At 51.1% G+C, this 13611-nt stretch overlaps 2 protein-coding genes across 2 annotated transcripts in view; one reads left to right on the top strand and one right to left on the bottom strand.

Moving 5' to 3' along the window:
- Positions 1 to 1614: 1614 nt before the first annotated feature.
- Positions 1615 to 12331, top strand: FAAH (fatty acid amide hydrolase). The gene is made up of 15 exons (XM_010289523.1): positions 1615 to 1824; positions 3194 to 3307; positions 3656 to 3799; positions 4790 to 4923; positions 5319 to 5525; positions 6000 to 6040; positions 6267 to 6391; positions 7028 to 7153; positions 8215 to 8312; positions 8475 to 8574; positions 10197 to 10240; positions 10727 to 10766; positions 10953 to 11061; positions 11403 to 11567; positions 12198 to 12331. The coding sequence occupies exons 1-15, from the start codon at positions 1615 to 1617 to the stop codon at positions 12329 to 12331; spliced, it is 1791 nt and encodes a 596-aa protein (XP_010287825.1).
- A 1179-nt stretch (positions 12332 to 13510) lies between these two features.
- Positions 13511 to 13611, bottom strand: part of NSUN4 (NOP2/Sun domain family, member 4) — a gene marked incomplete at its 5' end in the record, with an annotated part of 2937 nt that continues 2836 nt past the window's right edge. The window contains 1 exon segment of the mRNA XM_010289524.1: positions 13511 to 13611. This exon segment is cut by the window's right edge and continues 31 nt beyond it. Within this exon segment, the coding sequence (XP_010287826.1) occupies positions 13511 to 13611 (101 nt within the window).

Here is a 13611-nt window from a genome sequence, read left to right as displayed (position 1 = left end):
GCGGGGGGGAGCCGTACATTGATAGGGAAAGGGGCTTCCTCAGCAGCATCCGGCCACCTGGAATTGCAGCTGCGCCTGCTGATAAATCTGCCCTTTGAAATGCCAAGAGGCTCCGGACACGGCTGGCTCTGTCTCCGTTAAATATTTGCCGAGCGTCTAAAGGGCAGGATCGGAGCACAGGTCCCAGTGCGCAAGCGGATGCAGGAAGCCAATGCCCTGACGCTTCCCAGCGTGGGGAAACAAAGCTCCCACGTCTGCTTGGCCCATCATAGAGGTTATCTTGCTGTCACGTAGGCAAAGAGCCTGCCATGTCCGCATGCCGCCGCTTTCCTAAAACCAGCAGTGCCTGAGCCAAGGAGGCATCCTCTGAGCAAGGGTGCCACTGAAAGAGAACACAGTAAGAGGCCGGCTTAATTTCTTACCACATAGCTAATTGCTGTCGGCTCCAGACTGTTTCTTAGAGGATGCCAAAGCCAATTTTGCTGACAGTCCTTCAAAAATTCCCCCAGTTAAGAAGAGAGAGAAGAACATTCCCTACTGACACAACTTCTTACCGAAAACAACAGTGACCTCTTATAACCGCTAAGAATGGACATGACAATGGATGAAAATTCAAGCATTAGAGGACTACCTAGCCCTGAGGGGAGAAGACTCTTCACCTTCCTTTCCATATCGAGTTCCACACTCTGTTGGAGCAGGATCAGTTTCTGGGCCTCTGGCCATCAAGTGCAACCTTGAAAAGTTTTGTAATGCACGATCTAACTGCCCAAACCCCTTTTTTAAGGTGGGACCCGTAGGAGGACCCACCACCCAAAATCAGTGGATCACAAACAGACCATGGCATTTGATTTGGGGCTGATGTTGGCTGGGTTGCTGCCTTCAGCTCAGTGCATGGTTCTTGTGTGCTTGTAGTGAGAGGCATCTGTGCTGGAAAGACCTCACACACTAGCTGTCCCAGTGTCTGTTGGAAATAGTTTGCTTCTGGCCTGCAACCCTGTGGGATTTTCCACTCCCAAGGCAATACCAGCGCGCTCCGTCATGGGGTGGAACGGCCTCTCCTTCTGGTGCATGCAGACATCAAGGCAGTGCTGAGCCCGATCCACCGGCCTCCTGAAGCAGCCTCTGGCCACCATGGGAGCAGCACAGGCTAAGGGATTTGGTGAGCGAGTGAGCACCCCACAGCTATTCATCCTCTCGTCATAGCATTCCCCATGCCCGTGCAGGGAAATCTTGTCATTTCAAGCTGTTTTTTCCCCTTCTCCCATTGTCCTCTCAGGCTACGCAGGAAGTGGGAGAGCAGCTATTTCCTTGCCTCTTTTGTTCAGCTGATCCCACAGCCCTTCCTCCCCAGCAGAGAACTTCCCGCAGTCCAGAAAGCCCCTGTAAACCTGACGCCCCAAGGTTCACTGTCCAAACTTCACCTTTTCCATTTCCCAGTCAATCATTCTCCACTGAAGGCAGCTTTGCAGGGGTCAGCTTTGGACTTACAACCTATTTGCTGACCCGTGGCAGTGGTGCTGCGAGGACAGACGGGTCTGGGGACGCAGGGAAAGTCTCCTGCTCCTGCCTTGCTTTTCTTTCTCGCTCCATCCCCGGAGACCAGAAGGCCACGTTATGATCCAGCAACAGCTGAGACGGGTCCTGCCAGAGCAGGAGGTGGATCCTTCTGCTGTCCTTGCCCTGCTCTGCGGCTCGGCGGCAGCCGTGGTGGTCTGGAAATGGCTGGGCAAAAGGCAGATCCAGAAGAAAATGGAAGAGGCTCGGAGGACCCGGGATGAGGGTTTGAAGAAAATGGCAAAGGCTGTGCAGCAGTTCAGGGAGCAGGTAACCCGTCCTTCTCAGGGGTCTGAGTCCCACCGGGGTGTCTGCTGATGTTGTTCTTCAGCTCCTCCTTCCAGCTCATGCCTCCATATCTTTATAATGAGGAGTCCAGGGGAGATGTGCCAGCAGCCCTCAACAAGAGGAAATGCTGCCTTGGGAGGAAGGGAGATCACTGCTCTTGAGCTGGACGAGATGCTGTGGGAGTCTACAGCCAGGGAGACGTGAATTACTCACTGGGAAGAGGTTTTGGTCGACACAGGTGATGAAGCATTGGATCTTCATTGATCCAAATCCCAGTTCTTTTGGGATCTAGAAATGTCTCTTACCTCTATGGGTACAAGCGAGAAAGCCTTTTGCTCTTCCTAAGTCTAAGTTTACACATCTGTCCACACCCCTATATCTTTGTCACTAAAACCTGGCTTCTGGATGGCCCTCGGAGACTTTTCAAATCTTTCACTGGGGTTCCCAGCAACTGAGACCTCCTGGCCCAGCAGGCTGCCCAGAAGATGCTTGGCCTAACTTAACGCTAATGAAGCACAGGGCATTCAGTGTCCCCTGGGAGCAACCAGGACACGACATGGGGATGAATGAGGCAGGCACCCAGCCAGCATAGATGTGGCCCTGAATTCCTACTGCAACACTCATTTCTAACCATCTTTCCTTCCTGGCCCATTCACTTCTGAGTAGGTACTGGTTAAACCAGCTTATGTTTACACAAGTAATGTACCTGGAGGTAAAGCAACCAGCTACAAATCTTTGCAACCTTTTTCTTAAATATATATATATTTCTATAAATATCATATAAAACCTTAAAAAAAAAAAAAGCTGGTGGCACTTAGAACTGCCAGTCGTCTTCACCTGAGCAGACCTTACTCAGCTGTGAGTCCCTACTGACACCTTTGCAGTTTCCTGGGCTGGAGCTATTAGATGTTTGTCCTCAGACTGGGCTGACTCACAGTGCCTGTACCCCTTCTGAGGGGTTAAGGGCCAGCCTGGGACTTGTGTGCAAGGACTTTGGTACCTTCTGCCCAGGCTAGTGTTTGCTCAGCTGAGGGTACTTCTTGGTCAGTGAGTAAGTCCTACAGTGCCAGGAGGAGGGCTCTGATGTGAAGCGTTGCCTTGTCCTCTGCTGCAGCGGATGCATGCAGCTCTTCTACACCTTCAGAGACAGCTGGGCTCCTGTGTTTGCGTCGTGTTCATTACATCCAAACTCAGGATGAAACAGCAGCTCAAGGTCTGAACTCCCACATGCAGGTTCCACCTTTCCAGCAAGCTCTGTTGATAAAGTTGGCAAAACTCAAGAGACATCTCCTCTGAGGGAAAGGGCAACTGGAGCTGCTGTCCTGGCATCCCCTTCATCTTCCCCTTGCAGGTGCCCCATGTCCAGACGGATGCCGTTCTGTCCCTGCCACTGCTGGAACTCACTGGGAGACTGCGGGAAGGGTCTCTGTCCCCCAGGACTGTCCTCTACACCTACTTAGAGAAGGTGAGTGCCTGTCCACAGTGTGATGAGCATATCACTTACTTATGTTCTCCGTGCCACGGTGTGTGGGCTGGTGGCTGAGAAGACTTGTTGGAGCTGGTGATTATGACAAGTTTTTAATATAGCAGATATCAAGAGAAACCTATGAAAAGGGAGGGATCTCTGTCTCCTTGGTCAGACCCATCACTGGACAGTCCTTTGAGATGGCTTGAGCTGGGGTGCTCTGGGGAGGGGGTTACCATTCACGCCAAGCCACTAGCCCTTGTTTTGAAGATCCAGGTAGCTACTGAATGCAGCTGTGTAACGATGCTGCTCTTAACTAACACCTATTCCTCCACGTGTCTGGCACAGGCCCTGGAAGTGACCCAGCAGACAAACTGCTTGCGACATTTTATCCCAGAGTGTGAGGAGCAGCTCCAGGACATACAACAGCAGAAGGAGAAAGGTCTGCTCTATGGCGTCCCTGTCAGCATCAAGGATCACATCGGCCACAAGGTGCTTCTCTTTGTGCCCGTGAAGTGTTCCATCGTGAGCTGGGCTGGGTGGTGAAGCGGTGGGACACAGAGAATGGGGGAGGGCCCTATCCCTCCCTGCTTACACCACAGAAAGCCTGGCTGGGTCTGAGCCTGTGGCCCCACATCTCATGGCAGTTAAAAGCCTCCATTAGCAAAAAAGCAAGGGGTGAATAGTTACACACACAAATGATTTCTTCTCTGGTATGTGAGACAGCACAGGCTAGGCTACGTGGTTGTTTGGGCCATAACTCAGACTTCTACTCAGAGGTCTGCAGTATCAGGGATAAGAACATGGCTTAGCTTCTAGAAAGTCATTAGTAGCAGGAACCTTAACCTTGGACCCCTGTTGTGCTGTAGCCTGGCCACTGAGCCCCTTAGCCAAGAGCCTGTGCATGAGGCACACCAGGGACCCCCTCACAGACAAGCCCTGATGAGGATTGACCACACGCTCCCAAGCTGAACTTGTTAGGCAGTCTCCTCCATGTTAATGTACCAATACAATTAAGAAGGCTCTCAGCTCAAAGCAAGCCCCACACACCAACGCTAACAGAAAAAGAATCACGCTGTGTTTGCCTGGAGTGTATAGTCCCTCCCTGAACATCCACTGGTAGCCACTTGGACAGCAGGACACTGCATTTGATCTTGACGTAGTGCACCTATGGAGTTACATCTGGGTCAGGGGAGAGAAATAGCATGGAAAAGAGCAAGGAGAGCTTCATGAGAAGCCCTAGCGCTGTAAGTGCTTGGCAGCTCTCTGCCAAGGATGGAAGGAAAGGGAGTCCTCGGCCCTTCATGCAAGCGCTCACAAAGGAGCGGGTTAGTACCCACCACCCACCAAAGGGGACACCAGATCATCCTTTGGTGATGATCTGCAGGGGAGATCATCAGGGGATGATGATGGGGACTGATCATCATCAGTCTGCAGGGGAACTGTGCTGACCATGTCCATTGTCACTTCTCCTCTCTGCAGGGACATCTGTCGACCTGTGGGCTTGTGCAATGCCTGGGCACGCCGGTGCAGGAAGACAGTGTCCTCGTCAAGGTTTTGAAGAGCCAGGGGGCCATCCCATTTGCAATGACCAACGTGCCGCAGTCCCTGTTCAAGTAACATACATCATTCATTAGAAATCTTTCCTCTGGTTGTGCTCCTGAAGCTAAAACCCAGCCTGTAGGCCCAGGGACAGGGTCCCTCCTGTATCCTGAGACATTGCCTGGATGAGTCTCTCTTCCATCAACTGCCAACAATCTCAGTTCAACTGGAAATAGCTTTCAGATAAGATTAAGAGGAAAATAAACCTACCACGACATAAGAGAAATCAAGTGCACTTGTGCATGGGAGAGAGAGTGGAGGCTCATGGGAATGAGCTGTGTCCCAAGGGATTCACAGAATGGAAGGATGGGGTTGGCTATGCCACATAAGCTCACTGTAAGGGTCAGCCAACAAACTCAAGGCGTTAGGCTGTTCCTGACATCCTGCTTGCTGGTTTTCTTCTTCTCAGCTATGACTGCAGCAATCCCATCTTCGGCCAGACCTTCAACCCCTTCAACCACCAGAAGAGCCCCGGGGGCTCCTCAGGAGGGGAGGGAGCTCTGATCGCAGGGGGAGGCTCCATCCTGGGCATCGGCTCGGACATCGGTGGCAGCATCCGCCTGCCGTCCAGCTTCTGCGGGCTGTGCGGGCTCAAACCCACGGCCGAAAGGCTCAGGTAGGTGCTGGGGTCTGCCCTTCCCACCCTGCAAAGAGCCTGTCAAACTCAGCAGATGGGGCAAGGTACTCAGTGAGGACTTGGGGGGGGAAAGAAAGGACAGTTTCTTAAAGGCTGGCTTGCTTTGCTCAAAACCTCTCCCAAGATGCAGCATTGTTGGGTTTCGTGGGGAAAGGACCATGTTTTCGTTGTAAATCTGGCCTGGAATTAAAAGGAAAAGGGGGCTCAAGTGGTTAAATAATGCCAAAATGGGACATTTTGGTTAAACCAAAACTAAGATGTGTTGGGGTTTGGTTTGGTTTGTTTTTTTTTCATTTTGACCAAAATTTTCTGTTTCACATTACACAAATCAAATACTTTTAATAATTTCCTTCTGGTTCGGGTCCTGAACTGAAGACCCCACTATGCTATTGAAATGTATTGGGAATATCTCACCATTACCAAAATGTCAATATACTTTTTCTTTTCCCACAGCCTGTCCGGAGCGAGTGCCCCAGTTAATGGGATCCTGGCAGGTACATGAATTTTTAATTGCTTTTCTTATATGCTGTGAAGAGTCCTATGTCCTCCTCTAGGCCTGAGGAAAGCCTGAGACAACCAAGATCTGTCCAGAGTCCATCCGAAACATCCCACCTCATTGCCTGATCACCCCTTGCAGCCAACGTGGCCGTGCAGAGGGGTGGACCAGTGTTTGGCACACCCGTTTGCTTAATGTGGACGTCTGCTCTCATCTCACTCCAGTTCCTTGTGCGCTGGGGCCGATGGCGAGGGACGTGGACAGCCTGGCCCTGTGCATGAAGGCGCTGCTCTGCCAGGAGATGTTCTGGCTGGACCCCACTGTGCCCCCCATCCCCTTTGATGAGGAGGTGAGTCCCTAAGACAGCAAGCACTGGTTCTTTTGAGAGTGCTGCACGCACAATGTATGCAGTCTTTAAGGGTCCAGTTATCTTTACAGTACTGGTTTCCAGTAACTTGTTAGCTGTCTTTAAGGGCACAATTCATAATTATGTGAAAAAAGTAGGTTAATGAATAGTTAACCTTTCTGCCTTCTCAGTTGGCATGTAGCTTATCAGATTGAGAGACCCCAGAAAAGCGTGGGGAGGAAGGCAACACCAGGAGCAAAAAGCTGGAGATTTTTTGGGGAAGACAAGACAGAATCAGGAACTCCTGCGGCAAATCTCTTGACTGAGGGCATTTCGTTTGCCCCTGCAGCAAATAAACTTTAGGAGGTTTTTCCACCTCCATCAACCAGCAATGGTTGAATGTACTGGTCTTGAGTGGCTGTGCTGCGTCTGGAGGGAGGGATGAAGGGGAAGCTGGAGGAAAAGATGGGGATGGACATTTGAGAAGGGTAACCTATGGAAACTATAAGCAGCAAACCAGAAAAGTAGTTACTCCCTAACATCTGGAGCTTTTGTCCCCTTCTGCAGTGGGCTTCAGCGTGGGGGCAGTCCTACCCCCAGCAGGGTTGGAAATGCTTAGCTGGTGGCTCTTTGCTCCAGGTGTACTCCAGCTCCGCTCCTCTGCGCGTCGGGTACTACGACACAGACGGCTACTTCCCGCTGCCCCCCTGCATGCGGCGGGCGGTGCGGGAAACCAGGGAGGCTCTGCAGGCAGCCGGGCACCAGGTGAGCACAACCACCCCGCGCTCCCCTCCCCAGGGGGTCCCCAGCTTTGCTCCTTGCTGCTGAAATCACCCTTCGGAAACCAGGCGTTAACTCCCAAGCCCAGCTGTGGTATAAATGACCTACCAGAGGTATGAGATGAAGTTACTACAGCCGCGTAACACAACGCAGACACACGCCTACCCAGGGTAGCAGTGCATCTCATGGGGAAACAGCACTAGCAATTAGCAAACTCGTACCTGCAAGGGGACAGGGGTGTAACGAATCCACCTCTGCTCTCCTGGTGGCTGTGGTCCACACCAGACAGCAGCATCCCTGAAGTGCTGCAATTGACCCTGGAAGGTTGCCCTGTCATTTTCTAGGTCTGTCCTTCCCCAGGAGGGCTCTGAGAGGCATTTTTCTGCTTCCTCCCCAATGCCCATGGAGACCTCTGTCCTTCCTGGACCGCTGAGGGAAAAGGGACAAGGGGCAGGGGATGGGAAATACCTTTCCATTCATCTAGACCTACCTGTGGAAACATACTAGTGGTGCTCTTCAAAGCAAAGTGAGTCCGTGACTGAGAGATGTCAATTCTGCTGGGACAGGCAGGGAACTGGTGCAGTTTCTACAGAATCACAGAACTATTAGGGCTGGAAGACCTTTAAGATCATCAAGTCCAACCGTCAACCCAACACCAAGTCCATTAAACTGTGTCCTGAAGAGCCACGTCTACACGTTTTTTGAACACTTCCAGTGATGGTGACTCCACCACCTCCCTGGACAGCCTGTTCCAGTGCTTGAGCACTCTCTCAGTAAAGAAATTTTTCCTAATATCTAGTCTAAACCTACAGAAAGGTTTCTGTCTCGGGGACTGCCTGGAGCAGGATGCAGGATGAAACAGCTCTGGAGAGATCTCAGAGCTGAGCCAAACAGCCATCAAGGAGGAATAATCCCATGGGGACATGCCTGGGCTGTAAAGGGTTGAACCAGGGCCTCTGTTGGCATGTGAAGCCCAGGGAGGTGCTGCTCTGCCTTTGAAGTATATCCACAGTCAGGCTTCCACGTAATCTTGTGTTTTGGTGCAGCTGGTGCCCTTTTCTCCACCTCGGATCCACTATGTCATGACTGAACTGTTTTTGAAGACATTTTTTGCGGATGGAGGCCGTGCTTGGTTGGACCTGTTGTAAGTAGGAGTCCTCTGGCAACACTTCCATTCCCACGGCCACGAGCACAACGCACAGGAAAAACAAGACCATCTCTCCCACCCCAAACAGGAGACACTTAGGTTTCTGAGAAAGGGCAAACAGCTTCTCTGGCATGATCCCCTTCTCTTGTCATCTCTCAGCACAGGAGATATCGTAGATCCAAGCTTGAAATCACAGGTGAATTCCTGCAAGATCCCAAGGCTGGGGAAGAAGCTGCTGGCTCTGATTCTTAAACCTCTGGTGAGTCTCTGGCCTCAGGCTCAAAGCAGAGTGGTGTCAGCAAGGCTCTGAGATGCTTGAAAGCATGACGGTACCGAGAGACACCTTTGACTGGAAACACTGGGATTTCAGGCCAAGGCACATGCTATCGCTTTGGAAGGTCTTTTCTAGACCCCTGCTGGGATTTATCCAGTGCAAAGGGGAATCATAGAATCGTTTCAGTTGGAAAAGACCTTTAAGATCATCAGCTCCAACCATTAACCTAGCACTGCCAAGTCCACCACTAAACCATGTTCTTAGCACCACAGCTACATCATTCCATCTGACCCTTTTTCCTCCTTCTTCTTCTTTTCTCTGTTATGTCCTTCCTTCCATAAAAGTTTTCTCTTCTTCATTAGTGAGGTGTGTGTGTGAGGGTGTGCACATGTGTGGTGTAGTAAGCTGAGGACTGAAGAAGGATGGAAGGCAGGGTGCCTGATCAAGGAGGAAGCAGCTGACCAGACAAACCCATGGCAAGCTCCTCCTGGAGTTTCAGTTGCATGGGCTTTTTGTAGTTTACACTAGGGAACACAGACTGTTTTTACTCAGGTGGACTGAAGATTGAGGTGCAGATTTTTGGAAAAGCTGTGAAAATCCTTGCAGAAAGGTTAGGACCAGGGAAGGTCCAGATGATGAAAGGAAAGAACACCGCTCTTTTTCTGAAACGCGAGAAACTGCGAATTTGGCAACAGCACTTTAAAGAGTCTCTACACAGAGGTTATGAATTGCAGCTTTATAAACTGAAAAGGAATTGGTAGATTTTTCAAGCAGGTAAGTCAGAAGCCCACTTCTGACAGTCACCTTCTTTGGTGAATTTTATGTGTCTCTTCCCTGGGAGTGTCAGAGATTCTTAAAGAGAAATCTGCCACAGGTTTTCTTTAATTTTCAAACAAGATTTTTCCAAAATCTCATTTTTTGTGAAGTTTCCAAAGCCTCACCAGCACCAGCCAAGAGCTGTAAAAGACTAATGCAGAGCCCACAGCAAGGGGTTCTTCAAATGCTAGACCTAGCAGTGCCCAGTTTCCTACAGACTCATGCACTGGGATCACTGCAGCAGAGGGACTCGAGGTTGAAGCTCTGTCCCTGTGTTGGAGGCCTCCCAAAGAGCACATCTTCATGGGGACTCCCAGTGATTAATAAGGGCTGGCCTTTCACCAGCTGAGCATCCTTTTGTAGGGCTTCTCTCCTCCATCCTCCATTTTCTCTGCCTCTCTGTCCAGTTGGGTTGTTCTCAGCTGACAGGATCAAAAAGGTAGCAGTGAGCGGGATGCAATCAAAGTGCTTGTAGAGGTCTTGTTTCTGTGAGATGCTGAGCTAAAAAATGTTTGATTTATCAAAAATAATGAAAGGTGATGTGGTTCAAGTCAGCACATTCCTCTGTGAGCAGGAAATATTGGGCTGTAAGAAACAAATTGGGAACCAACAACCAGAAGTTGGAAGCAAAGTAAATTCAGAACCTTGAGGAGCATTTTTAATCATCGCCGTTCACCCTCAGTGCAGCATCCCCAGGGACGGAGGCAGGACGGCACCAGGGGTTTCCCGGGATGGCACAAGTTACTGCACCCCCATATCATGTCCCTAACAGGAAACTTTTGCCTTTCCAGTTTCCCCGTCTGGCTGACTATCTGAGTGCCTTGGGTGGAATGAGGTAAGATGGCATCGTCCCCAAGGATACCCGTGAAAATGAACCGCACCTTCTCTCCTCTAAGTGTCCGTGGCCAGGGTTGGGGGGACAACTGGGTTCACGGCAGGTTCTGACCTGCTCTCTGGAGGGGCTGTCCCTCCATCCTGGGCACGGCTTCAGCCTTTAGGGACGCATCTCCCCAGTGTTTCACTGCCCCCAGTGTTATCCTGAAGGGACTGAGGGACTTGGGTGGACAAGGTCATACAGGCAGCCTGTGGCAGAGACGAGTGCTAAATCCAGGCTCACAAGAGAAACTTTCTTTCCACCACTTCCAGACATGTGTTGCTTAATTGCTTGGCCAAACGCCCCAGGAAACTTTGGACGAATTGTGAAAGATGTGTTGTTTTAAGTAATTGCTAAAATCACCGGGGCTTGTCAATGTGGAGGATTATTTAAGAGATTCTTCCTCCTCTTAAAGCCTAAAAATGTTGCTACCCTTTCCACTTGCAGGTCAGTGAAGGAGATGTGGAATCATCACCATCAAATAGAGGTATGTTTTAAGGAGATGTGGAATCATCACCATCAAATAGAGGTATGTTTTAAGGACTTTTCTCTCTGGCATCATGCTACAAGTTGAAGCTTTATGGCAAGAGCACAGCTCTCTGCTGCAGCCTCCTTGCTGAGATGCTCCAGGCATGGACACGGCCTCCATGTCATCTCCCCTCTCCTCTCCAAGGCGTACCGCACCGAGTTCATCGCCCGGTGGAGGGAACTCCGACTGGATGTTGTACTGTGCCCTGTCCTGGGGCCTGCCTTCACCACGGGATACCCCGGGAAACTCCTCAGTGAGTTTGGGACCTTCCCGGGGCGGGGCGGGGGGGGCAGAGAACCACAGTGGTTGAGGCTGGACAGAAATGTCCACTACTGTGGAGCTTCACCACCCACTTAGGAAGGAAAAATAACTACCATAAAGCTGTCTGATCAGATGGAGACAGATACATGGATGAAGCGATCAGATGACAGTTGTTTCTTGCCGTAGAACTTGGACCTGCAGATGACCAGCCCTGTGCAATGTCTCCTCCCAGCAGCAGCTGGTTCTCAGGGCCTTCAATGAACACAAAATGTGTACGTTTGAAGGAAGACAGGAGGCTGTGACTACCTGCATTCTCTCTTGTGCTTCTCTTAGCTGCCATCTCCTCCACAATGTTGTACAATGTCTTAAATTTCCCCGCTGGGGTTGTACCCGTCAGCACGGTGACAGAAGCTGATGAGGAAGAGCTAAAGCTTTACCAGGGATGCTGTGATGACCCCTGGGACCGGACGCTGAAACAGGTATGCAACATGGAAAGCGGTGGAGCAGATGGTGGATGTTCAAGTAATAGTTTCACTGAAATCAGTGGCTCCTAAATGTCTCCATCAACGTGGGTACAGTGCAAAAAACCTCACCACTTCTTTATACATCCCTTGCAAATCCCTTTTCTGCTAAGCACCAAAAACCATCAGTCACTAAGCTTTGGGGAGACCGGGGGAGCACCCCCAGGCTGGATTATAGGATGAAACCAGAAGGGAGCCATGCAGCAAGGCTGCTTTGACTAGGTCCTTGTGACAGCCACAGCCCCCTGCACCCTCCTCCTGCTCCGTGACGCCTTGGCCAGGCGCAGGCTGTCAGGGGAGCGTGGGGCAGGAGTGAGGACGCTGAAGGAACAGCGATCTGGCTGCAAGGCAGCTCAAAGCAGAGCTGGCTGGGGCGCGTGGGAGGGATGTCTTAAACACTTTGCCCAAGGTTTGGCAACCCTTTCTACCACAAGAACAGCAGGAGCCTTCCCTCTGCCCCGGCGTCCTAACGCTGCTTGAATGGCAGGGCTCAGCCTGCGACCTCCCCGCTCTCCAGCGTGAGCCACGTGCCTGAACCAAGTTTCCAAAAGCTGCTGGAGGTCTGAGCCCCCCGAGTAACCCCTCGCTGCTTGTGTCCCCGCCGCAGGCTGTGGCGGGGGCCCCGGGGGGGCCGGGCGGCCCGTGGCCGTGCAGTGCGTGGCCTTGCCGTGGCGGGAGGAGCTGTGCCTCCGGTTGATGAAGGAGGTGGAGACCCTCAGCCGCGAGAAGAGCGCGGCGTAGCCTCCGGGGTCCCACGCCGGCAGGGCCAGAGGCGAGGCGAAAGGGACAGCGCTGCACGACGACTCCTCCGCAATGGGAAGCGCAAAGACTACCGCGAGGCGGGAAGGAGGAAGGAAAAGCCCTTTCCCGACCCCCGCTCCTTGCCAATAAGCACGGATCCTGTAAGGAACCAAGATGCTATGCGGAGGGCAGGACTGGCTTAAGCTGGGTTCACACGATGGTACATCTGTGAACTGCACCTTCCTGGAAGGATGGACACGGATGGGGGTTCACCCCCATTTTCATCTGTGCTGCCTCTTGCGGAAGCAGGGCCATGCCGAGAGAAAAAGATTATAAAAACTGAATAGTGTTTTCTTGCTGGCACTGAAGTAACTTCATATGGATGTACCTATAGGCTGCCCGGTAAGGCATACAGCCATGTATGCCTTACCCCATCACTGTATCTTGCTCACAAAAATAAAGATGTAGCTATTAAGCAGTTCTTACCATAAACCGCAGTAATCCTTTGCTGATGGCTGCAATTATACAAATGCAGAGTTATTACTCAAAATCATACAAACACTTTCCCACTGGACATTAAATGGCACCTAGCATGGGAGTGTTCACACCTTCCCTCTCAACCCCAGCTTTCCTGTCCAACAGTCACTGGCCTTTCCACCACCACATCTCAAGCATCCCAACCACATTTTCAACCTCACAGCAGGGCCATTCTTAGGAACCTCTTACTTCAGGACCTCAGGCTGCTCTTTCTGAAGGTAGGAGACAGAGAGACACATGCAGCTCAATTATGCAGACGGTGAGATCTGGGATAGAAAGGTTGAGATGCCCAGATGGTGTTTGCTAACCCAAACCTGCTCATGTAGGATCAAAGCAGTCAGACAGGAGGGAGAGAGCAGCATCCACACAGGGCCATTTACCCTGTCCCGAGACAAATGGATAAATCGCTCCCTCTGATATGACTGACCTCTCTTTTCCAGATTCAACACTTCTGTCTCAAACAGATAAAACACTCAGGAAACTCGACAGCAGGTCTTTCTCATTTATTCTCTATGTCTGCAGTAAAAAAGCAGACTTCCTTTGGGACATTTTAAAAAGAAAAATATAACGCAGTTTTGCTTTCCCTGGAAATCTGGGGTATATGATAGCCAGCAGACATAGTCTCATAGTCTGTCATCCCTTCTACATCCGACGTAATTTGCAGAAATACATCGGTCCGAAGTTGGCTGTGAGGTGAGGCAGAACGAGCTCCCCCAGCCGGCAATCCAAGAAGAAGGAAAATG

Source organism: Phaethon lepturus, unplaced genomic scaffold (assembly GCF_000687285.1).
Source record: "Phaethon lepturus isolate BGI_N335 unplaced genomic scaffold, ASM68728v1 scaffold15966, whole genome shotgun sequence".
In the NCBI taxonomy this organism is placed as follows: Eukaryota; Metazoa; Chordata; class Aves; order Phaethontiformes; family Phaethontidae; genus Phaethon; species Phaethon lepturus.
The sequence above is the reverse complement of the archived record's forward strand: the minus strand, read 5'-3'. Positions and strand labels throughout refer to the sequence as shown.

What these genes read in the sequence shown, in the direction of transcription:
- FAAH (XM_010289523.1), top strand. Translation starts at nt 1,615, where the DNA reads ATGATCCAGCAACAGCTGAGACGGGTCCTGCCAGAGCAGGAGGTGGAT. An exon ending in TCTACACCTACTTAGAGAAG is followed by an intron (nt 3,308 to 3,655) that starts GTGAGTGCCTGT and finishes TGTCTGGCACAG; the next exon opens with GCCCTGGAAGTGACCCAGCA. An exon ending in ATACCCCGGGAAACTCCTCA is followed by an intron (nt 11,062 to 11,402) that starts GTGAGTTTGGGA and finishes TGCTTCTCTTAG; the next exon opens with CTGCCATCTCCTCCACAATG.